Source organism: Equus quagga, chromosome 9, assembly GCF_021613505.1.
Source record: "Equus quagga isolate Etosha38 chromosome 9, UCLA_HA_Equagga_1.0, whole genome shotgun sequence".
NCBI lineage: Eukaryota > Metazoa > Chordata > Mammalia > Perissodactyla > Equidae > Equus > Equus quagga.
Genome location: NC_060275.1, coordinates 68454802 through 68479960, shown reverse-complemented (window position 1 = coordinate 68479960; position 25159 = coordinate 68454802). Strand labels below are relative to the sequence as shown.

The 25159-nt window shown below is 39.3% G+C and overlaps 1 protein-coding gene across 3 annotated transcripts in view; it reads right to left on the bottom strand.

The window, feature by feature from the left end:
• Positions 1–260: 260 nt before the first annotated feature.
• CCDC125 (coiled-coil domain containing 125) overlaps positions 261–25159 on the bottom strand; it is a 57377-nt gene continuing 32478 nt past the window's right edge. The window contains exons 1-12 of one of the 3 annotated variants that reach the window (XM_046672410.1): positions 24682–24969; positions 19944–20293; positions 17434–17492; positions 16187–16273; positions 15278–15355; positions 14427–14512; positions 10208–10290; positions 8604–8719; positions 7699–7806; positions 6457–6631; positions 2713–2843; positions 261–1886 (exon numbers count right to left, since the gene is read on the bottom strand). In XM_046672410.1, coding sequence (XP_046528366.1) covers positions 1563–1886; positions 2713–2843; positions 6457–6631; positions 7699–7806; positions 8604–8719; positions 10208–10290; positions 14427–14512; positions 15278–15355; positions 16187–16273; positions 17434–17492; positions 19944–20253 — 1557 coding nt within the window. In that variant the 5' untranslated portion in view covers positions 20254–20293; positions 24682–24969 and the 3' untranslated portion in view covers positions 261–1562. Of the gene's footprint in view, positions 1887–2712; positions 2844–6456; positions 6632–7698; positions 7807–8603; positions 8720–10207; positions 10291–14426; positions 14513–15277; positions 15356–16186; positions 16274–17433; positions 17493–19943; positions 20294–23897; positions 24193–24681; positions 24970–25159 lie in introns of those variants that run through there. The other 2 variants (XM_046672407.1, XM_046672408.1) reach the window with 2 other exon arrangements.

Below are 25159 nucleotides of genomic sequence, written 5' to 3'. Positions count from 1 at the left end.
CTTTTGTGACCCATTGATTCAGACTGTCCGTCTGTCAACTGGAGCATTACAAATTTTATCAATTTATATATTGTTTTATGTATATACTACAGACATGCATCACTTAACAATGGAGATATATTCTTTTTTTTTAAATTTTATTTATTTATTTAATTGCAGTAAGGAGATACATTCTGAGAAATGTATCATTAGGCAATTTCGTCATTGTTGTGAACATCATAGAGTGCACTTACTCCAACCTAGATGGTACAGCCTACACACCTAGGCTATCTGATACTGATCTTGTGGGACCACTGTTGACTGAAACATTGTGTGGCCCATGACTATATACACATATATTACATGCATATACACACATATTAAGAAAGAACCTTTCTAGTTTTTGTAATTTGATTTGTTTTTTTTTACACTTCCAATTTTGGTATTGTTAAATCATCCCAAATCTTTCTTTACCTTTTATTTTATGTTAAATTATATATACTAGATCTGTGTATGGTCTTTATCGTATTCCATTGACCTGCTGGTACCACACTGCTTTAAATAAGGTAGCTTGATATTACTATCAGGACAATACATTTTAATATCTGGTAACAGTAGTTCCTTATCATTCCTCCATTTTTCAAAATTTATTTGCCAAGTTTTCAGCTTTTATTATTTATTAATGCCAACTAAATGCTGTTCCTTTAACACTTTATAAATGGTTTATGTTGTTACCTTATTACCCTATTATCATCTCATCTATTTAAGTATAGCCATATCTTTTGTTTTCTCTAGAGGTGATAATCAGACAAAAGTTTTATTGTAACTATTGACAATGTAATGTACTTCTTTTGACATAGTTGTATGCTATTAATAGAATATTCTTAAAAGGTATTAAAGATTATTACTATGCAATATTTATAGAAAGAGAAGTAAAATTAAATGGCCTAAAATTCAGTGTCAAAACCAGGAAGTTAAGTGCGAATGGTCTGAGTGCCAGAATTCTGTGAGCTCTGGCTACCAAATGTCACCATTCGGACAAAAAAAGAAGATATGAAGGTAACTAGCAATGCCTTTGAATAGACTTCTGCCAAAGTCCCACTATAATAACTTTTTTATTGAAGTTAAATTAAGCAGATTATTTTAAAACCTTATATGGCAAATGAAAAGTCCTCAAAAACAAAAATAAAACAAGATAAATGTATTTCAAAAGTTAACATCAGTCACTCCTAGGCATTATTTCTTAGAGCATTACTTTACAATTATATTGTTGCTTAAGCCAGCCAGTCACAGATCCCGATGGTCAATATAAATAACTATTTTTTTGTATTTCTTAAAAGTGAGTTTCTTTATTTTTGACGTTGGCAAATACTAAAAATTTCATAAAGTATAGTAATGTAATTTATAAATAAAATATGTCAACACAGAATACTAATAAATTTCTTGTGGAAAATGTTTTCAGTACTTAAGCTTCCTCCTAAAAATTAAAAATACCCAGAAAACGTATAACTTCTGGAGATGTAGCAACATGTACACAATCCTTTTCCAAAGGCTCCTGATGTAAACAGCTCTCAGTTCTAATTTCAACTGGTTTGTCTTCCAAACACGATATTTGGTGGCAAAGAATGGGATCTTTTCAGAGTTCCTGTGTAGTTTTGATCTGTATGAAGGCCCTGGACTGAACAAATGCAGCCCAGAGAATTAAAAATTTGAGCACTGGAATGTACAGGATCATGCGAAACAGAGAATTCTGAAGTTTTCTGCCAAGGGTCTCTTAATGGAAAATTGTCTTTCATAGGACTTATTTCTTTATTCTCTTTTGAGGCAGTGTCTTTGTTTTCCAATGCCCGAGCAAGCATATAACTAACTTTCCTTTGATGAGCCAAAGCTTCTTCTTTATCATTCAGCTGCATGCGCAGAAATTAAAAATGTGCCAGTTAGTAAATAAATCACAGAATATAGAACTAGCGTCAGAAATATTTCATCAAAATGTTCAATCATCAATCTGTCACATCAGTTAATGTGAATAAATTAATTAGGTGTCCACTAACTCCCAAGCAGCATGCTACATGTTATTGAGGATTTTTTTTTTAAAGCAAGAACAGAAAACAGCATTCCTTCTGTTGAAAATTTTGTAAGTCATCTGAAGAGAGGGGGGACAAATATATACATGGTGTGTGTATGTATGTATACATAATATCAACATGTGCTTATTTCTCTAAAAGAATGTTGAAGTTATATAAAACTTTTATATATTTATATGCAGATAACTTTAACAGGCTTCTCTAGGTAAGTATGTTCATATAACATGAGTCTCTTAGTTATCTTTGACATGGGGATAATGGGACTGACTTCAGGCTTATGGTAATGATTAAAGGATATAATCCTTGAGAGGAAGTGCCTTGAACACTTTAAAATTTCCTGAATAAAAAGGATGTCTTGTCATGAACTGTATGTCTAAGTGCAGATGACAGAGATATCTGGAGTTAATGACGGGGAGCCCCCTTTTTCACAAGTGGAGCTTTAAATTTGCACAAGAAGAACATGGATGGGAGAAGTGGGAAGAGCATGCAGGGAGTTTAAGGAAATGAGATCATGACTCTGGAGGATGGTACCTCAGCTGGGACAAGGGCTTAAAAGGCGAATATGGGGTGATAAAGAGTTGAATTAATAGGAAGCAAAAAAAAATAGCTTAACCACAACCTGCAACAAAAAGAAAGCAAAGATACTAACCAAATCTATTAGCATCTTCAAGACTTCCTGAGGATTATCCTGCTCTTCAGTCCTCTTAGAAGTGTTTTCTGAAGGGAGCATACCCAATAGTTTCTGCCGTAAGGTCTTCTTACTACTTTGTGATGGTAATCCTAAAATTGAACATGAAAATCCACTTAAGACATAAAAAGACACTCTCAGATGTTCTTCTAGGAAAAGAGGTAAGTACGAACCCGGGCTCATTCACTCCTCCATCAGTCAGGAAGCTGCCCTCTTCAGGAGACCTCTTGCACGAGTGCGGCAGGCAGCACAATGTAGTGGGAAGAGCCCAGACTTTAGAGCCAGGATGGCAAACATAGGTGACAGGGCCACTGAAAACCCAGAGCAACGCCCTGCCTGCTGCTGTCTCATCACACAGTCACTCAGCCCCAACAACCACTGCCCCTCAGGAGAAAACGCAGCCCGAGCTATAGATCATTTCAGTCTTCCAGAGGAGCCAGTGATCCAGATTTGTATGTGAAATATCCCAGTTTTAAGTGTCAGGCACTTATCCACATTATTTAAGAACACTTATGCAGATCCAACAAATGTGTCTGCAGGCCGCAGGTGGCCTCTCTGCTCCAGAGCCAGAAAGTCCTGGACGTGAACCCTCGGTTAGCCACATACTAACTGCATGACCTTGGACAAGTTCTCTGAGCTTCATTTCCTCGCCTCTGAAATGAGAATAATAGTACCTGTGCCTCAGGGTTGCTGTGCCATTAAATTATAGAGCACAGTGTTCACGGGAACAGAGTTGCTGGGAAAATGAAAAGGTTCTGGAGGTGGAAGGCGGTGATGGTTACATAATGAAGTGAATGTCCTTCATGTCACTTAAAAATGGTTAAAATGGTAAATTTTTTGTAGATTTTACCATAATAAAAAAACACACACAGTTTTGAAAAGCATCTAGCCCAGGTACTGACATAATGTGTAAGAGTCCACGCCCTGAAATTTGTACACCGATGTCCTTCATCCACAGAAAGGATGCAGTTTGTAGCAGAAGGTACAACATTTACAGGTTTATACAAAGAAAATTTCAAGAATGTTTTTGGAATGCTCTGGATGGCCTAATAGGAAACTGAGAGGCGATAAGGGACAATTCCCTTTCAATTCTGATAAACCACAGTGACTGGGGCTCACGCCTGACCTCTTCTGCAAGCAACTGCGGCGAAGGGCAAAGCCAGACAAGCTGACGTGCTCACCAGCTTTGATGAGTGGATTCATATGTGCTCTATTTTCAGTCTAAAAAAAGAAACATGCTAATTACCTACCTCTCAGAACTTGTCTAAGCTGCCACATCAAGAAGAAAAGTTTAGACTTGAACCAAACAAAAGAAGATGACCTGTAACACTCATCCTGTGCCTCTTGATTATTGAGCTATACTAATAAAATGAATCAAAGTCTTGTCACTAAGAAACTCACAAAGAGCTAATGAAACTTACATGGACTTGTAACGGCTTTTCAGAGAGAAATTAATTATTTTAAATTCTTCTTCTAGTCTCTCTCAGTACCTTAATGGAAAAGAAAGATTGGGAGCTATACCTTTCAAATAATATTTTTTATGGAAAAGTTCCTGAGGTTTGTCAATGGCTAAGAAAGGCAGGAATTCTGGAATATAAAATAAGTACATACTCAAGTGCTGAAATGAATATGAATCTACCTAAGAAAAACCCAGCTTTGTCTACATAGCACTATCCTTATAGCCAACCTCCATGCACAGTTGGAGGCCTTCTATGTGGGTGACAGAATGTGATAGGCTTTCATAAGATTAACCACACCTTTCCCCTCCTTTCCTTTCTCCCATCACTCCCTACCTACCAACAAAACAACTAAGATCAGATTTCCCAAGGGATTTGCCTTCAGTCACACCAAGGCTGTCCTCAGAGTATCCCTGTAAATATTCTGCAGTCCAGCTCCCAGCAAGGGCCTCGCTGAGGAAAGGGGTGCCTAAGGAAGATCACCTGCACATCTGTTGTCTATGACAGAACTAGAATTCTTAATGTTTGCCACTGATTCCTAAAAGGCTAAATACACGAACTGTTAGCTTAATTCCCTTGCAAATCACCTACCTTGAGTTTGACATGAAGGTTATACCTTCAGCTTTTATCAAGGGATTATTAAAGAAAACAGCCATATAAATAATGATTTTATATTTATTGTAAGTGACTGTTGAGGACTTAGCCATTATATTTGCTCAATGGCATCTGTAAGTCTCATGTCAGAAAATGCTTTTAGGAGTTAATTTCAGGCAACATGAAATGCCTCTTTCAGAATGAGAGTTGAGAAATGTATTTTCCCTTTTTGCCCTGACTTCCACCTGATGAATACTCTAAACATATAGCCTTTAGGATCAGCTTTTATCTACTTTCATAGTTTTTGTTTACTACTTCTATTTTATTATCCCTGTAAGCTACTTCTTAACCATTTCAGCAAAGAGATGGGTAAAGTAAAGCTAAAATTCACAACACTTGACCCATATACTATTACTAATATATACTATTTGAAATATTTCAAACAGAATAGGTATCTGCTATTAAAAGTTTTGTTTTTAATGTAAGATTTTTATTAGTTTTGAAGTTCATCTGAAAATAAGACATTGGAATTGGGATTAGAGATTTGACATAGTAGAAAATATTTAAAAATATAGTCATCTCAGAATTTTAATACTAAAACATTTAAACGTCTTATAAACTTCACTTTAATCTTTACTCATAGTGGTTTCAAACTGGAATTTAATTGGAATTTTAAATTGAAGCTATATGAATTGTATGCACAATACTGATAAATGAAAACTGATATTGACCATTTAGGGAAACCAAAATTTCTAGAAAATAATAGCTACTTTGTTTATACTGGAGGACCTACGTCAATTGTAATTTTATTCTCTCAGGCCATTTTTATCTACGTGGTTTACACTAGTACAATGATACTCAAAAATAGCCACGGACCTTTTTTTCTTCCTGAGGAAGATCAGCTCTGAACTATCATCTGTTGCCAATCTTCCTCTTTTTTTGCTTGAGGAAGATTAGCCCTGAGCTAACATCTGTGCCAGTCTTCCTCGACTTTATATGTGGGTTGCTGCCACAGCATGGCTGATGAGTAGTGTAGGTCTGCGCCTGGGATCCAAACACACAAACCAGGGCTGTCAAAGCAGCGTGCGTCCAACTTAACCACTATGCCACAGGGACGGCCCTCCTGGCCATGGACTTCTGATAGGCTTGTGAACCAAAACCTAAACCTTAACTTCTGTTTCGTTTTTTATAAGAATATTTTATTAATTTGTCCAACTTAAGATTTTTTTCTCTAACCCTCATGTCTCTTCAGGATCACACATTTCAATAGAATGTAATTAGATAGATACATTTAATGTTGGATTTCACTGTCATTTTCAATATTACTTCCTTCTTGGCAATTGCCCTTTAATCATCAAGGGCTCTAATTATAAATTTTTCCCACTAAACATGGTCTTGTTTCAATGAAATAGAAGAGTACTAAAAAAGAGATTCTCCTGTTATTTTATGGTTTTGTTGATCCCAATTGCTCATCTGCATATGTAACATCCAATGACCCCCTTTTTCCCATGGTTTCTAAATTTTTAAATAAATCACAGTGATATACAAAATTTAAATTATATTCTCCATCGTATTAACTGTGTTAATCAACTTTGATTATAACCAAAAACAACTGAAATTATGCCTGATTATTGCCCTTATAATTCATATTTACCATGCTCTTTAAGGTGCTTCCATTTTATCCATTTTGTTGATGTTTTACACATTTTATCCATTTGTGTCAATCTTAATGCCTGGTCATTTTTCCTCATTAACTGTTGTTCAAATGCAATTCTGAATGCATCTGCCATTATGTAAGCTTCTTCTTTACTCTTCTGCAAAAGTTCCAACTGGTTTTGAAAGAAAGTTTGAGAGGTGTAAGAGGCAAAACCAGAACAATTCTCACCTCGATACTGGATCAGGTTAGCAAATGCAGTCTCCTGTCTTTGATCTATTTCATCTGCCTAAAGTAATTAGTTCTTGCTGATTCTCTTCTGGAGTAGCTACCCACTCTGAACTAGATCACCCTAGACAGGCCCTGTGTGTGTCCTGCCCAACGAGGAAAAAGGGAGGATGCCAAAGGCTGCATTTCAATTCTGCCTTGGGCCAGTCCAGACAATACCACTGAAAATAATGAAAATCAGCTTTCAGATACCCCCGATAGATGACCTCGACTCTAATCTATGTAACCTTATACTTTTCCTAATGAACTGTTAATGTTTAGCTGTTAGCTTTCCCATATACTCTGAATACTTTAAATTACATACCTTCAGTAACGGTCAAATATTTTTAAAATTATGGTCCATGTACTATATTTGTTATTAAAGCCTAATTATAGTGGCAGCTAACATTTGTTTAGAAGCTAGCATGTGCGTGGTGCTGTGCTAAAAATATGTCTACTTCCTCTGTTTCTCACAACCCTCCACACTCGTTAATACCCGCCATTTAACTTCTGTGTCCAAAGCCACACAGCTAGAAAATGATGGAGCTGAGATTCAAACTTAGGCCTGTCTGGTATAAAGGTTCCTCCCACTGTACCTTGCTGCTTTGCTAATAAACTTCATGTTTATCTCCCCATTAATCAGTGTTCTGGATCCTAGTGACTTTAAGCGTAAGTGCACCTTTTCCTCTAATATACAGTAATTTTAGGGCTATGTATAGACAAACAGAATTTTGGAAATATTAACTACAAACTTAAGCAAACAACTTTACATGGCAATGATATTGTGCAAAGTACTATTTGTATTTTGGAACCATGTAAACAAAATCCAGTTTATATGTTAATGCTATCGTATAAAATTATAAGTTCTATAGCCAATGACTACTAAAATAAAGCTGATTATTGCAGATACTTCCGTTTATTCTACTATTAACAGAGAAACAAAAGCAAAGCTTTTACTGTTTGGTAATTTGATACCTCTTGTTTGAGCTGCAGAAACGTTTTCTGAGCGGACGCTGCCATTTTGGCACAGGAACAGGGGCTCCCTCTGGGACCATGACAAAGGCAGGCTCCGAGGACTTCAAGCTTCAAATCCAAAAGCATTATCCCGTGACTAAGTGTCACACTGCCTAGCTACACACACACACACAGGGGCGCGCGCGCGCACACACACACACACACACACACAGATGCACATTTCTATTCAAGCATCTGAGTCAAAGAAACTAGAGAGGAAAGCAAAAAGAAGAAAGCTGAGACCAGGATTTGGGGATGGATTTCCAAATGGAAATTAACTACAAATGAGGAAAGAATGTTGTTACTTAGATCAAAAACATAAAGGAATTCTACTTTCCTTCTTTTCACTCTCCAAAACCTTTAACCTGGCACCAGTTTCCTATAGTTCTGAGTACTGGCAGGAACTTGACCTAACAAATATTAACATCCTCGTGGGCTTGGCCCTGTGGCCCAGCATTCATTACCGCCAGCCCCTGCCAGGGAGAGCTGCATACTCAGAAATGACGAGTGAATTTTAATGGCAATGAGGAAAACAATCATCCCACCACTCCAAAAATACTACTCTCTGATCTTGTAATGTGAGACACTTCTAACAGAGCTGCTGCTAAAACTGTAAAAATAAGAAATAAAAGGGGCAGAAAGCGGCTAGCACATCTCGATCCCCTAATGTCTAAGAATGTCATGCATGAAGGGTGTGATACCAGAAAGGCTGAAGAACTGACCTGGGCAAACCCATGGGCCTCTCTCACTCAGCCTCAAATTGCTAGACATGGTGCTACCCTAGAACATGTAGTAGACGGCGATGGTGGAAAGAAAAAAAAGTAGAAAATTTCCTTTCTGATAAACTTTCAGACCTGCTTACCTACCTCAAGACCGGAAACTTCTGAGAAGCCACTTTCATCATGACACATGTTTTCCTGAGCCATCTTCTGTTGTTTGATACCAAGCATGGCGAGGGCCTCCAAATACTGTTGATTCAAAACTAGGAAGGGCCATATAAGAAAGTGTTAGTTATGAGGTCTGACTCCGGCCTCACCTAATCTAGTTACACCAACATCATATCCTCATTTCTTACAATCAATGCATATACAGTTGACGCTTCCCACAAAATCTAGCTCCATCCAGAAAATCCATCTGATAGAATAGTGGGTATCAAGTGAGATAATACACATATAACTCTAGATAAAATGTTATTTTTAATGTGGAAGTATCTTAACTTTGCAACCGAAGCCTGATCTTCATTTGCTCTGGGAAAATTTGTAGGATTGTCAAAGAGAAACTTAGACAAAGGCAAATTATTCAGAGACTTCGTGGTTAGTGAGACGACCAGGTAAGATCTCATGTATTATGTCAAATGTACCAGCTATCCAAACTATCAGATTTTTCTATTATGAGAAAAATAAATCATTTGAGAACAAGAGAGGTCCTGCTATCTCCTGGAGAGCAGAAAACAGTAACTTTTCCCCTCTTGCATCAGGATGGAGTGGTAGAGAGGAAGGGGGAGGGGTTGTGGCCATGAGCAGCTTCTGTGCTGAGAACTAAGCTAACACAGGAGAAATCTCCGTCAGCTCAACTCACTGGCGTTGAGAAGCACCATCTGTGTGTGCAGCTCCCACCCAGGGGCGCTGCCACAGTCTCTGCACTGCAGAAAGTGCCTCTCTCGGGCCCGTGACCTGATTCAGAGCTTATTTTGACCCCTTCAAGCCACCACTTTAAACCAGTTTCTTCTATTTTAAAGAAGTTTCTGCTTCTGCCAAGAAGAGAGAATCAACATCTCCTCTTAAAATTCTATAAAAAGTTGGTACCACTTTAATATTCTTAAAACCCCTTAATATTCTTTCATTAACTTTTGTCATAAGGTGGCTCATTATATGAGAGACGTGTGTGTGTGTGTGTATGTGTGTGTACACACATATATACATAAAAAATTTCAAGTTCTTAATGAGTCAAATAATATCTTGAAAAATTAAGAATATTTGTATTAGTAATAAAGTCATTGGAGATTTTCTGAGAGAAAATAATGTTGAATAACTAAACAATTATAAACTTTTCCTACTAGTGTCCCAGTGAAACACACCCTACTCAGGTTCCTCCAACATCAGGTGCTCCACCGTTTTGTTTGACATGAGCATAAAAACTAAAGGGTAAAGGAAAATGGGGAGAAACTGCTCAATGAGTATGAGGTTTTATTTGGAGTGATGGAAATGTTCTAGAACTAGACGGTTGCACAATATTATGAATGTTATGAATTGTTCACTTTTAAATGGTTAATTTTATGTGAATTTCACCTCAAAATTTTTTTAACTTAAAAAAACCTAATTGATGCATTTCTCCTCTCTCTTGTCCTTTAAATAAACTGCTTCGAAATACTGGCACTTTGTCTACTGATATGTGTTCTCAACACAGGACATTCTACATAAAACTGATCTGGTAGCATATTTTTACAGAATCATCAAAATGCCACGCTTACTTGCATTTTCAGACTTGAGCATTTTAATTTCTTCTGTTTTCAGTTTCAGAGTTTCCTTGAGGACTTCATTTTCACAGTTTAGCCTAGGAAAAAAGTACCCTCCAAATAAATAACTAAAACATTAACACTTCAGAGTTGAATGAGAATATTTTTATCCCATAACTAAAACACAAAAACCCAAATATAATTTTTCCTACTTCAAAACAGTCTTGAGTTTATATGTATCACAAAACAAAAACAATTCAAAGGAATGTGGTAAGATTTTGTGGTAACCCTTCTGTATACCTAGTGGAGAGAGAATCAGAATCAGAAATACCTCTAAGGCATCCATTATGAATACTCATTCTCTTTACTAAAGTTTTAATCAACTTAATAACCATTTGAACACCAACTATATGCTTACGCCACCTTCAAAACTTGCATAAAAAGATACAGAGTAGGTACAAACTTCCAACTGTACAATACATAAGTCCCGGGGATGGAATGTACTGCATGGTGACTGTAGTTAATAATACTGTATTTTATATTTGAAAGTTGCTAAGAGAGTGGATCTTAAAAGTTATCACAAGAAAAAAATTTATACCTATGTATGGTCATAGATGTTAACTAGACTTATTATGGTGATCATTTTGCAATATATAAAAATATCAAATCATTATGTTACCCCTGACACTAATACAATGTTATATGTCCATTATATCTCAATTTTAAAAAAAGCAAAAAAATAAAAAGATACATAGGGAACTTTATTTATTGAATAAAAATTGGAATTACTTACAAGAGTTCCTAAATTGCCTAGGATCAGAGGCTTAAAAAAATTGTTTTTCTAATTAAAAACAGAAGCCAAATCATCTGGTCAATTTGCAATTTTTAATAAAATACCCATCAAAATATTTTGTGATCATGTTTGTGGGGAATGTTATGTGCTCTGCTCAGAATTGGCCTCAGATCATTAAAATGGTGGTCATGATGTTAAATCTTCTCAGTTAAAAGTGAAATGTAAACCTAAGGCATTCTTCTTCCATGAATTACTTAACAAACTAATTAAAATGGTGAAATAGGTTTCTCAAGCAAGGTCTTTAGACCTTGAAGAATAAAGCACCTTTGTTAGCACAACCTCTTCCTAAGACTGTAGGTCTGTGATTTTCAAACGGAATTCTGAAAAAGTGTAAGCAAGAAAGTGCTCAAAGAATAATAGGAAGGCATCAAAAGCCAGAGGAGCCAACTTGAAGGGGTTCCCATTGACGGAAGTTGGAAAATTTTAAGCATCAAAGGAAATTATGATAGTAATGGCTTTTAATCCATTGAATAATGCCAGAATCCATGAATCCATATTGGTATAAACAAACAAAGGGGGAGAAGAAAAAGCTCTTTCTTACAGTAAAATGCAAACAAATAAATGTAGAAGGAATAATGGAATTAGAAAATTACCATTGGCAACCATCGTAGCAATAATTGCTTCAGGCAGAATAATCAGTAGATGTAAAAACTAGTGGGTGAAAGTCTAAGTCACAGTATATTTACATACTCTCAAAGTGTCTCCCCACAGGATGCTTATTAATTACAAGGGGAAATACAGTGACTTTACAGTGGAGAATGAGGGCAGACAGCACACCCCAACCAAGTGATCAAGAATCACACCCTAGGAACGGGACAGAGCAACGTCGCAGGCCTCCTGGTACGATGCACTAAGAATAGAACACTGTTCCCATGGTCATATTGCCCAAAACACATAACCCAGATTGAATCGAGAAACAGCAGACATCCCCATTGTGGAATATTCTATAAAGTAACTGGCCTGTCCTCAAAAAAATGTCAAGGGCAAAGAAACACTGAATAATTGTTTCAGATTAATGGAGACTAAAAGGTAGACATGGCAGCTGAATACAATGTGTGATTCTGGATTGGATCCTGGAGCAGGGGAAGTGTTTTTCTCTTTTGCTATAAGGGCATAATTAGGATAATCAGCAAATCTAAATAAGGTCTGTAGATTAAATAATAGTATTAGGTTAAGGCCTTGATTTTGATAATTACACTATGGTTATAAAAGAGAATGTCCATTTTTAAAAAAATACAAACTAAACTATTTAGAGCAACAGGGCTTATATATGCAACTTACTCTTAAATGGTTAGAAAAAAATTCTATCTATCTATATCTATATACTTAACTACAAAGAGAGAAAGAAGGAGAGAAAGAACGATAAAGCAAATGTAAAGAGTTAAAATCTGGAGAATCTTGGAGAAAGATATATAGGAATTTTTTGTACTGTTCTTGCAACTTTTCTGTTAGTCTTCAATTATCTCAAATTAAAAGTTAAGAAATAATAAATTCTCCAAGCACATGGGTTGGAAGAATAAACATAGTTAAAATGTGCATACTACCTAAAGAAATCTACAGATTTAATGCAGTCAATCAGAATCCCAATGACATTCTTCATGGAAACAGAACAAAGAATCCTAAAATTCATATGGGTAATCAAAGATCCAGAATTGCTAAGGCAATCCTGAGAAAAAAGAACAAAGCTGGAGGCATCACCATCCCTAACTTCAAAACGTACTACAAAGCCATAGTGATCAAAACGGCATGCTACTGATACAAAAACAGACACACAGATCAATGGAACAGAACTGAAAGCCCAGAAATAAAACCACACATCTGTGGACAGCTAATCTTCAACAAAGGTGCCAAGAACATACAATGGAGAAAAGATAATCTCTTCAATAAAGGGTGTTGGGAAAACTGGACAGCCACATGCAAAAGAATGAAGGTAGATGATTATCTCATGCCATACACAAAAATAAACTCAAAATGGATCAAAGACTTGAAGTCCTGAAACCATAAAACTTCTGGAAGAAAATGTAGGTAATACACTTTGTGACATCAAACTTAAAAGGATCTTTTCGAATACCATGTCTTCTCAGACAATTGGGAGAAAATATTTGCAAATTATACATTCAACAAGGGGTTAATCTCCATAATATATAAGGAACTCACACAACTCAACAACAAAAAAACCCAAACAGCCCGATCAAAAAATGGGCGGAGGATATGAACAGACATTTTTCCAAAGCAGATATACAGATGGCCAATAAGCACATGAAAAGATGTTCAACATCACTAATCATCAGGGAAATGCAAATCAAAACTACATTAAGATACCACCTTACACCTGTTAAAGTGGCTATAATTACCAAAACTAAAAATAACAAATGTTGGAGAGGGTGTGGAGAAAAGGGAATCCTCACACACTCCTGGTAGGAATGCAAATTGGTGCAGCCACTATGGAAAACAGTATGCAAATTCCTCAAAAAACTAAAGAGAGAAATACCATATGACCCAGCTATCCCACTACTGGGTATCTACCCGAAGAACTTGAAATCAACAACCCGAAGTAACATATGCACCCCTATGTTCACTGCAGCACTATTCACAATAGCCAAGACATGGAACAATCCAAGTGCCCATCACTGATGACTGGATAAAGAAAATGTGGTGTACATCTATACAACAGAATACTACTCAGCCAGAAAAAAAGACAAAATCATCCCATTTGCAACAACATGGTTGGACCGGGAGGGAATTATACTAAGCGAAATAAGCCAGACTGAGAAAGACAAACACCAGATGATTTCACTCATATGTGGAATATAAACAAACACATGGACAAAGAGAACAGTTGAGTGGTTACCAGGGGAAGCGGGGTGGGGGGTGGGGGATGGGCACAGGGGGTGAAGGGGAGCACCTATGTGGTGACAGACGAGAAATAATGCACAACTGAAATTTTACAATGATGTAAACTATTATGAACTCAATAAAAAAAGAAATTAATTAAAAAATTAGGTACTAAAGCCATCTATAATCCCAGATAGCAAATCAATTTCTCAACGACTGACTTTATAATAAATGTATGTTATAATTTAAAGTTATTAAATAAATTCCCACTAATAAAAGTCTTGCTCAAAAGACTGCATTTGAAAAAACAGTGCCAATGCTAAAATAACTTGGGAAACATGACTCTCAGACTGTACTTTAAGTTTCTACCATACATTTTTTTTTAATTAACACTAACAGAAAAATATGGAACTGGTAAGTGAATAACCCATTAGAATTTTATAATATTTACACTTAGCTCAAAGAAGAAGAAAGCCTAAGCTGTATTTGAATTACACACACTTTAAAGATTTCCAAAGAAAAACTATGGAATAATAATATACAAACCTGTCATATTTTTGGGTCCAAGATTCCTCTATATTTTTAAATCTATTCTGATCAAATTGTATTTCCCACTGCAAGGCATTTATTTCCTATAGAAAGAAAACAGCACTTTCATGGAAAATTATTAGAAATAAATCATTGCAAGACAATGTCAATAGCCGAAATAAGTCATTTAATCATTTCACAGAAATAGGTTAAAAAGAAAAAAATTATCGTTCAAAGAGTCTATGACATTTGTAAACACATATAACAGGCCTCTTTAGCACTCAAAAAAACCTTTGCCAAAGCTTGCTTACTAGAGGGAAAATTTCAGATTGTTTAGCTTCAAAATTTGCTGGCTCAAACCTAGTGAGATTTCTCATCGCCCCCGCCCCCAACCCATGCAGACCCCATGAGCAAAACACACTCCTGGGGTCTGAGCCCAGGACAGTCCCAGCAAGGGAGGGTACGACAGGCACAGGCATGTGACCATCTAAGGTGACTCCTCACTGCCTTTCCAGTGATGAGGAGATGGTCAGAAAGAGGCAGGCTCTGCCAGGCAAGTGGAGGACAAAAAAAAAAGGAAAAGAAGAAGAAAATAGGAAATGCCAGTTTGGCAGGCCTCCTAATACCTTAAAATGGGGAAATAAACCTTAATTCTTTGCCCATGCGACAATCTATTTTGGATTGTAAGTGACCAAGGAAAAGGACCACTTGAAACGTGAAGTGACCAAAAGGGAAGCGGCCATATGAAACTAAAGCACAACTAGCAGAGGGGATGCACACACGACACAGCCATTAGTACGATGATTTTAAACAAGTGCTATTTGAAAGCTTTTGGGATGGAACAAGTCCATGCTCAAAGTGGCAAATACCTTCTCCAAGGATCTCTTTTGTTCCATAGTCTTTTGAAGCACTGCCTGGGTATGACTTGTGGCTTTGCCAAATATTGCCTAAGAAAAACAAAAATTGCATCAGTATAAATTAAATTTCTAATCACTCCCATAGGCATGGTGACGTTCATATTTTTATTTTAAGACAAGAGGAAATTAACTTGAGAATTGCCACAGGGACCACGTTTTTTAGAGTTTGATAGTTCAAAAGTCAGAAGATTTTTATTTAGCTCTTTCTCAGTGAATGTGAGAATGAATAAACGAATTTCCCACACAAAGACTTGCACATAAATGTTCATAGCAGTGTTATTCATAATAGCCAAAAAGTGGAAGCCCAAAGGCCCATGAAGGGGTGAACAGATAAACAAAATGTGCTGTACGGTATCCAGACAAAGGAATATTATTTGGCAATAAAAAGGGAGAAATTACTGACACATGCTACCCCATGTGTAAACCTTGAAAACATGCTAACCGAAAGGAGCCAGATGCAAAAGAATCCAGACACATATTGTATGATCCTATATATATATGAAATAGAAAAGGCAACTCTCTAAGACAGAAAGTACATTAGTGTTTGTCTGGGGTTGAGGATGCGGATGGGGAGCGACTTCTAATGTGTACGAGCTTCCTTTTTTGGGGTGTTAGAAATGTTCTAAACTTTGTGGTGATGGTTGCACAACTCTAAGCCTAGTAAAAATGAATTGTATTGTATGCTTAAAATGAGTGAAATTCATGGCATGTAAGTTCTACCTCAGCAAAGCTTTAAAAAAATCTATACCTCAAAAAGAAAATCAATTATATTAAGCACTGCTGCTTTTGTTTTAAAAGCTAAAACCATATCACTTATTATTGAAATGTATGAGTGATAAAAGTTTAAAAATAACTTCTCACCATGCTTTGAAGAATTTTCATTGCTTCCTCTTTACCTTCAAGTTGTCTCTGAGATGCCTCAAGTTCAGTTTTTAAAATTTCTACCTCCTGAGGACAGAAATAAAAATTAGCCTTCCTATCCGCAAGATATGCAACCCAAAATGGTCAGTTTGCACGGTGTACATTTAAGCTCAACAAGTACTTTCATTCAAAGCCCTCTGACCTTACGAATGAGGCTGGAAATTCCTCTAGGCTTTATAAGTGGACCAGAAAGGCTAAATTTGAGAGCCTCACTATCAGGTGCCAGTTGCGACTGAAAGCCAAAATCTTTTGCTCTTACCCATCTAAGCCACACAGCTAATAATTTGAAAAAAATCTTTGGACCACATAAAATAAGCACACACTTATTCACACAGCTAGAGCAGCTGTTGTAGTTTGAATTGTGTCCCCCCAAAAGAAATGTTTCAGTCCTAACCCCTGTTACTGTGCACGTGACCTTATTAGGAAATAGGGTGTTTGCGGATGTAATTAAGTAAAGATGAGGTCATACGGATTAAGGTGGGCCCCATTCCAAAGACTGGTGTCCTTAAAGATGAGGTAAATTTGGACATAGCCACACAGGAGAGACGGTCCAATGACCACTGAGACTACAGCGATGCAGCTACAAGCCTAGGAATGTCAAGGATTGTTGGGAGCAACCACCAGAAGCTAGGAAGGGGCAAAGAAGGATTCTCCTCCAGACCCTTCAGAGGGAACACGGCCCACCATCACCTTGATTTTGGACTTCTAGCCTCCAGAAATGAGAAAGAAAGAAAAATCTTTGTTGTAGCTTTCACCAGAAGAATCTCACACACACACTAACATGGCTTCCTGCTTCCTGAAGGTTAGGCGCCCCGTACAGAGCCTCCTCCCAGCAGGCTGGACTGCTCCTCAGACCACCTGGGACACATTCTAGTCTTCTAAGTTCAAAGGGGTGAAATTACGTCAGGTTATTTCAAGCCATACATCCAGGGAAGACAGATGGAAGGAAGTGATAAGTGTCTTCTCCAGGAGGAGATTAGAGGAGTAGAGGATTAGGGGCAAAAGGACACATAAATAGCCTTTTTGAGAGATGAGGAGGATAAGAAACAGAGGAGGCCAGTTGAAAGGTATGAACTTTACACCGTGGTTCATCAAGAATTGCCTTTCAGATAATTTTAGTATTACTTACACAAAATATCTATCGGTGGACTTTATTCACATGAGAATTTTTCCATTAGAGTACCCACCTCTAAAGTTTCCTGAAGACGTCGCTTCAATTCGACATTTGACAATTCTGAATTAGAATCTATTAGGACAAAAAGTTGAATATTTTCTTTAACTAGTTAAATACAGTAAATTTGCTTACAAAATATCAAATACAGATTTCTCCTAAATTGCAAAGAGAAAAGAATTGTAATAAACCAAATAATGATAAAATAAGTAGCTTAAAATGTTTCACAAATGAAAAGACACATATTTTTGAATAAAAAGACTCTAAAGAAAAGGGCCCTAAATTAAAACTGTTGTTAATAAATTAGTTAATTACTACATCCAAACACAATATAAAAAACATGAATGTTGGTGAGTGAAATAAATAAATTTTGGCGTTTGACTTAAGTTTGATCAATATAGTGAAATGGATATCTAAGAAATAACCTGAATTTAATTTCTTTCCAAAGAGAGTGACTACAAGTCTCCTTTACTTCAGTTATCCACCCCTTAATGTGATCAATTGAGACATGAAACTGAGCTTCCCACGAGAGTCATTTTCCTTGCAGTCTCACTGGGAATATAAAAACATCAAAGTGGTAAACTACGACAAAAAGATAAGATGAAATAAAAGGAAGAAAAAACAATTTAGAAAGAATATCTTTGAAGGACATTCAAAATTTCTCAAAATTTTTTCTTTGCTATTCTGAACTTTCATCAACAGGACAGCATCCAAGACAAAATCTAAATCATGTTTTTGCTCTGACGATCCAGGGTTCCGAGGAGGGACAAAACTGACAGTGGGTTGGCAATGACAGGTTCTGTTCTGTTAACACCTGTGGTGAGCAGAATAATGGCCCCCCAAGATGTCCACATCCTAATCCCCAGGACCTGTGAATACATGGCCAAAGGGACTCGGCAGGTGTGATGGAATTAAGTACTTGGAGATAGGAGACTGTCCTGGATGACTCAGATGGGTCCAATGGACTCCCAAGGGTCTTTACAAATGAAAGAGGGAAGCAGGAGCGTCAGTGTCAGGGTGATGCAGCTTGAGAAAGACTCAATCAGCCATGGCTGGCTTTGAAGATGGAGGAAAGAGACCACAGGCCAGGGAACACAGGTGGCCTCTAGGAGCTGGAAAAGGCAAGGCAATGGGTTCTCCTCTACAGCCTCCAGAAGGAATGCACCCCTGCCTACATCCTGATTTTAGCCCAGGGAAACCTGTTTTTGGACTTTTGACCTACAGAACTGTAGGATAATAAATCTGTGTTGTTTTAAACCATTAAATTTCTGGTAATTTGGAAATTACCTACTAGTAATAGGAAACTAAGACAATATTCTTACTTAGGATCAGGTCAATTTTGATAAAAAGACAAAAGTTCATAACCCAACAAAATAGGAGCTCATACTATCACTATTACATCTTGTTTATATCCCAGGGGTTTCCTCATGTTTTTATAAAGACATCTCAGCATCATGTCCAGTTTTCAACATCTTGCTTGCAAAACAGGATCCATCACCTATGCATGATAAGGAACTGGAAGAAAAATACATAAATAATCCCATCCTAATTTCACAAAGGATTTTGAAAGATGGGGATAGATCTCCAGCTGCAACATGTTTTTTGTAAATCTGAAACCATGTTTCTTAATTTACTTTTGTGTTGTTCTAATATGTGTTCGTTCCACTTTGGAGGGAGAAGTTTTACAACATGGATTACAAAAGACTGGGCCACAAAAGAGCTGTGCTTGGTTCCCAATCACTTCGGAGCTGTAACATTCTATCACAATATGATTCTGAATTTTACTCTTTCCTTAAGTTAAGACATAATTTATTTTTTGGATATAATAAATTAAGATTAATTTTGTTTCGATAATTTTTGAGAATTTCATGATATCCCTAAAATAAATGGAAGCATACGTATTCTACCTGGAACACTCTTTCCTCAGATGAGCACCTGGCTTGGGCACTGATTCATTCCGGTGCTCAAACTCATCTCCTTAGAGAAGCCTCCCCTGACCCTCGCCTGAAACAGCAGCACCCCGGCCCTCCAGTTACTCACTGTCCCTTCACTGACCACTGCCTGATACTATACAGCTGTTGACTTGTAGGTTTATCTTCTGTCTCTTCTACTAGAATGTGAACTCCATGACATTAAGGCCTTTGACTATTTTGTTCACTGAGGATATTCTCCGAGCCTACAGCTGTCCTGGACATGTAATAGACACCCAATAAACACTTGTGGAATAAGGAAAAAAAAGGATAAACGAAGCATACCACTACACCACAAAAAAAGCTAGGTAGGCAATCACCTACTGACAGCACTAACAAAGAGGTATCAAGGCAGAATGTGACTGCTGTACTTTGCAATGTGGACAAGACTTGGAAACAGAAACATCGATTACTTTTGTACTATCACTAATCCCAAGAAGTGAATAAAGATAAATTTCTAAAATCCACTACAGTGATCTGTTTCCATGTGTTGTCAGGGTGACAGCACTGATAAAATTCACAGGGGAGGAGGAAGGAGAGGACTAGGCCTTCTTACCGGTGCTACTTTGTCGTCTGTAATGGGAAATTCTGGACCCTTCAGGAGATGTGTCTCGCAAGCTCTTATGCTTGGGATACTGAAAAATGGCACCACATTTTTCTTCCTCATTTCTTGCAAACGGGGGAGGGCTAAAGTCCTTTCCATCTGATCTTTTCCTAGATGTAAATAAACGTGAAACTTGCACTTCATAAATGCCACCGGGCCTTCTTCCGAGGCCATACCCTAAATCGCCTTCCGCCATGTCATCCTCTTCCGTCTCCCAGGTCTGCACCTCCGCCTCCCTCGGCGGCCTCACCACGCTGCTCATCAGCCAGACGCCGTCTTTACCATAAGGAATAACAGGTGATCTGTAGTTAAGAAAAACAGTAGTTAGAAAGCTGTCATTCTAACAAAAGTTGGGTTTTCCAGGGAAGAGAAGATTCTGCATTATGCAGGCATGACTCTCCCAGCAATGCACCAGCACACAGCTGCCCCTTGCAATCCAATTCAAGGTATTTAACATTTCAGGACTTTTTAGGCAAGAAAAAAATCCAACTTCTTATTTCCAAGATTGCAGTGAACTGTAAGGCAGCAGGAAAGGCTTTCATTGATTCCAATAATCTACTCATCACACGGAAGCAGATCAGCCTTTGCCAAGGAAACAGAACACTCTTGATATACAGGCTTATAAAGGAAAAGGCTCGATTTTCACAAACCTAAGAGCTGTATGAAATCCAGAATAGTCTGTGAAAAACCAGACTTCCAGTGACTAAGACTATCCTGCCTCTGTGCCTTCATGGCCCTTTATCCACTTAGGAGCATTGGGCTCCTACAGTGTTTCCTACTTGGTTCATCCACTATTTCTGAGCAGACACAATGAGCAGAGGTTTTGTGTTTGGGACAGTGTTAGGTGGGAGAGAAGAAGGCGCACCTCCCTCTCTCTCAAATCAGGCCACGCCCATGTTCAGAACCCTGCACTGTTCGCCATGCAATCAGAGTACAAGCCAAGGCCCTTTCATCGCACATCTCTGCCCTGCCCGCATTCTAGGCTGCGGCCTTGGCCTCCCCGCTGTTTTCCACCATGCCAGGCATTCCCGCCCAGAGCTTTATGTTCCCTCTGCTTTCCATGCTCTTCCCCCAGACAGTGGCATACGATTTTTTTCCCTTCCATTTAGTTGAGAACTTTCACCTTTTCACTTAAAGAAACGACTTTACGGCTTCTCTTTGGCATATCCAAAGTGCCAGCATCACTACTCTTGCGCTTCGAGGCCATTATTAAGTAAAATAAGGGTTACTTGATCACGAGCTCTGTGATACCACAACAGTCAACCTGATAATCAAGACAGCTAAGTGACTAACACGCACGTAGTGGACGTAGCATGGAGACACTGACAAAGTGGGATTCACAACCTGGGCAGGATGGAGGGTGATGGCCAGATTTCATCATGCTACTCAGAACGGCGCACAATTTGAAACTTATGAATTGTTTATTTCTGGAATTTTCTATGTAATATTTTCAGACCACAGGCAACTGAAACTATGAAAAGCGAAAGCGCAGATAAGGGGGGACTACTGTACTATTATTGTTTAAGTGAAGACAGTTAAACTGAAGTACAGAGAGGTTAACACAGCTAACGAGAGGAAGAGCCACATTCTGAATCCAGACCCCTGATGTCAGAGCCACCAATACACTCTGAGCCACTGCTTCTATCACTTGGAGAATTTCAATGAGATTAACATAGAGTAAACCAAGTTTCTATTATTTATGACATCAAATAGAACTGAAAGTAAGTCTAAAATAGCTAGTTTTAGCAACATTCAACACAGTCTATTGGACTCCTTGTTTTCCTCAAATTTTTGCAAAATCATCTTGGTTCTTTTACAAGGTTATTTCCTAAAATAGTAAGTTTGTCTATTTTTATTTGTCAAGGTAGACAGGAAATTATTTATCAAGTCAAAGAATAACCCCTTATAAATGCCACCTTACACCTCTGTTAAGGAGGCTGTGGTCAGGGTTAGGCAGCCCGCAGTGAAGAAAATGGAATTGGTCAACACAAAGGAAACAAGCCGTAAGAGGAAAGAGTAAGCAATCGAGGGATTAGCTAAAAATATTTTTTAATGTGCCACGTATATTCAGGCATCATGGGTACTTCTTCCTGCTGTTCAGAGTGGAACATAATGAGCTTTCACATAGTCCAGTGCTCTATTGGTTTTTAAAATGTAACTTCAGGAACTGTTGGCCGTGCACTCTTCCCCCTTTTTATAAACTAATAGTAATATGAATATGTAATGAAGCACAAATTAAACTTTTGGAATACATTTCTTCTAAGAAAGGGAAAATATTTGAAGTTGCTAATATTCCATTCAACCAGTTTTAAATGCATTCAGTGCTGACAACCGGGGCCGCAGCAGAATGTGTGACAGAGAAAGCGCCGACTCAGGAGGTGTGGGTTCAGATCTCACTCCACCACTTGCTGCTCTGTGGTCCCGGGCACGTCGTTTAACTTCTCAGAGCCTATTTTCAAGTCTCCAAAATGAGTTAAGCATAGCTATATATGGTTGTTTTGGGCACCATCGATATAATATATTTGAAATCAATGTTTATTGAATTAGCATTTGAGTATTAGTTTCTTCACTTGTCAAATGAGAGAACTGGAGAAGATTCTTGGGTTCTTTAGGGATCTAAAATTCTGGCTCTATATCAGCATTTTCCGAAATACGTCCCATGGAACTAGTTCTATGAACGATTAGCTGTTGCTAGGAATAAACGGTTCTTTTGGTGTCATTAAGGGACGTGTGTTCCTAGGCCAGTCTAGGCATGCATGACTTGCCCCACACCACACAGGCAGTGGCAGAGCCAGAACTAGAAACCATTCTCTCTGGCTCCTGGCCCGGCGCTCTGGCCAGGTGGGAAAGGTCACAGGATGAACAGATTGCAGACTGTGGATAATCTTCCTCCTTTTCCACTAAAACAACTCTTTGAAAAGTGACTGGTGTCTTCCTAATTGCTAAATCCAAGACCTACTCTCCTTCCTCAGCCTCCTCCTCCTCCGCAGACGCTGGGGCCCCACCGACTCAGCACAGCCAGGCCTGGCCACCCTGGCTCCTCAACCCCAGGAACCCCGACTGCGCCACATCTGCCCGCTCGGGCTCCTTTCCCTTTCCTGTCCCGGTGGTGTAAGTTTGGCTTCCACTCTTAAACACTCTGAAACAGGCATCTCCAACTGGATATACTGCCGGCAATTCAAATACAGCTTGTTCAAAACCAAATTTATTATCCTCCCCAACCTCATCCCTGTATACTCCTGAGTCTTCTATTTTTGCAAATGCATCACCCATGCTCCAAAATACCCAGGCACAAAACTCTGGAATTTGTTTTTCCTCTATATTCTCTTTGGTCCCTTCAGTTGCCAAGTCCTCTAGGTCCACAAAATCTCCTAAAACCATGTGCTGCTTTGCACATTAACTTCACAGCTCTGGCTGAATTTCTCATTTGCTCTCCCGGACTAAAGCAATAGTCCCCTATCTGACCTACTCCCAAGCCATCCTACACACACACTGCTGCCAAATCAATCATCCCCAAGCACAGCTCCAGTGATGCCCCTCTCTGGCCCTACAACATCCCATGGCTCCCATGGCATATATAATGAAAGTAAGTGTCACCCTGTTTTCTACAATGAGACTCCAGCTGTCATTCCCTGTTTCATTTGTCAGTACTCCTTGGGCGTGATAGGTGCTTCCATGTTAAGAGGGACTGCACCTGTGCCCAGGTGCCCTCAGCTTGGTGACCTTGAAGCCTCTGCTGGTACCATTCTCCACACGAAGAATGCTTTCTCCTCTCAGGCCCCCTCAGTTCATGACAGTCACTTCCTCCAGGAGCCTTCCTCACTCCCTTCGGCCAAAAGTGATTTCTCCTGCCTCTGAGCCCTCTTAGCTCTGTATTGTACTTTCTTAATAATCCTTACTTCCTACCTTTCAGGCGTAGCAGTTAAGATTCAGCTCTCTCACCACTGCCACTGGGTTCATTTCCTGGTCGCGGAACCACAGCACGTCTCCTGTACTGTGGTGGCTGCGTGTTGCTGTGATGCCGAAAGTACACCACGGGAATTTCAAATGCCAGCAGGGTCACCCACGGTGGCCAGGTTTCATCAGAGCTTCCAGTCTAACACAGACTACGAAGGACCTGGCCAGCTACTTCCAAAAAATTGGCCATGAAACCGTAGGAACAGCAGGGGAGCATTATGTGATACAGCGCCGGAAGGTGAGACGACGGAAAAAAAAAAAAAAAAAAAAAGACCGGAAAAAGGTCCAGCTGGGTTCCGCTCTGCTGTACCCAGGGTCGCTGGATGGCACTAACGACAAACTTCCTACCTGATAAGGTTTTGGTTGCACACACCCCTAGTGCAGGGCATATGTGTGTCTCATTTCCTTGTGCACAACAGGCGTTCCAAGATATCTGGTGGACAGAGCTGAAAGAGAAAACAGGTTTCTCTTTCTGTTTGGACGGGCAGGCGGACGGGCAGGGCTGGACCCCGGACCCGCTGCAAGGCACCCCGGCGCTGCAGCCCGCGACCGCTGCGAACGCCTGGGGCGGGGTCGACCCGGAGCACGGCTGCTCCGGAGCTGGGGGCCTGGGGGGACACGGCTGGTCAGGGGCGGCGGCGGGGTTGTAGGGGGGCGCGGCTGCTCCGGGGCGGGGGGGGGGGGGGGGGGGGCCGGGGGGGGGGGGGGGCGCGCTGGTGGGCGGGGTTCTTACCGTGCCTGGCTGGAGGCTCCGCGGAGACGCAGGGGTGGGCGGGGCGCCCAGGGGTGACAGGCAGAATGGCCGGGTGGCGGCCGCCGAGTCAGCGGGCAGTAATGGGGCTGCGAAAGTGGCCTGTGCCCGCGTCTGGGTGGAGGGAGAGTCCCAGCTGACTCCTGCCTCTCTGGCAGAATCTTTAACGTTAGCAGTGGGTCTCTTTTACTTATGTTCTTAGCGCTTATTCCAGCTGGTGTTTTTGCGCTGGCTTCTGGGTCCAATGAGTGTACACGAGCCCTTTAAACAGCGGGATTTCCGTTCCCTACAGTTCCTCAGTTTATAGTTTCCTGGATCTAATCCCCTTTGAGGTTTTGTTGTTTTTTTGTGGGTTTTTTTTGGTGAGGAAGATGGCCCTGAGCTAACATCTGTTGGCAATCGTCCTCTTTCTTTTTTCTCCCGAAAGCACCAGTACATAGTTGTATATCCCAGTTTCAGG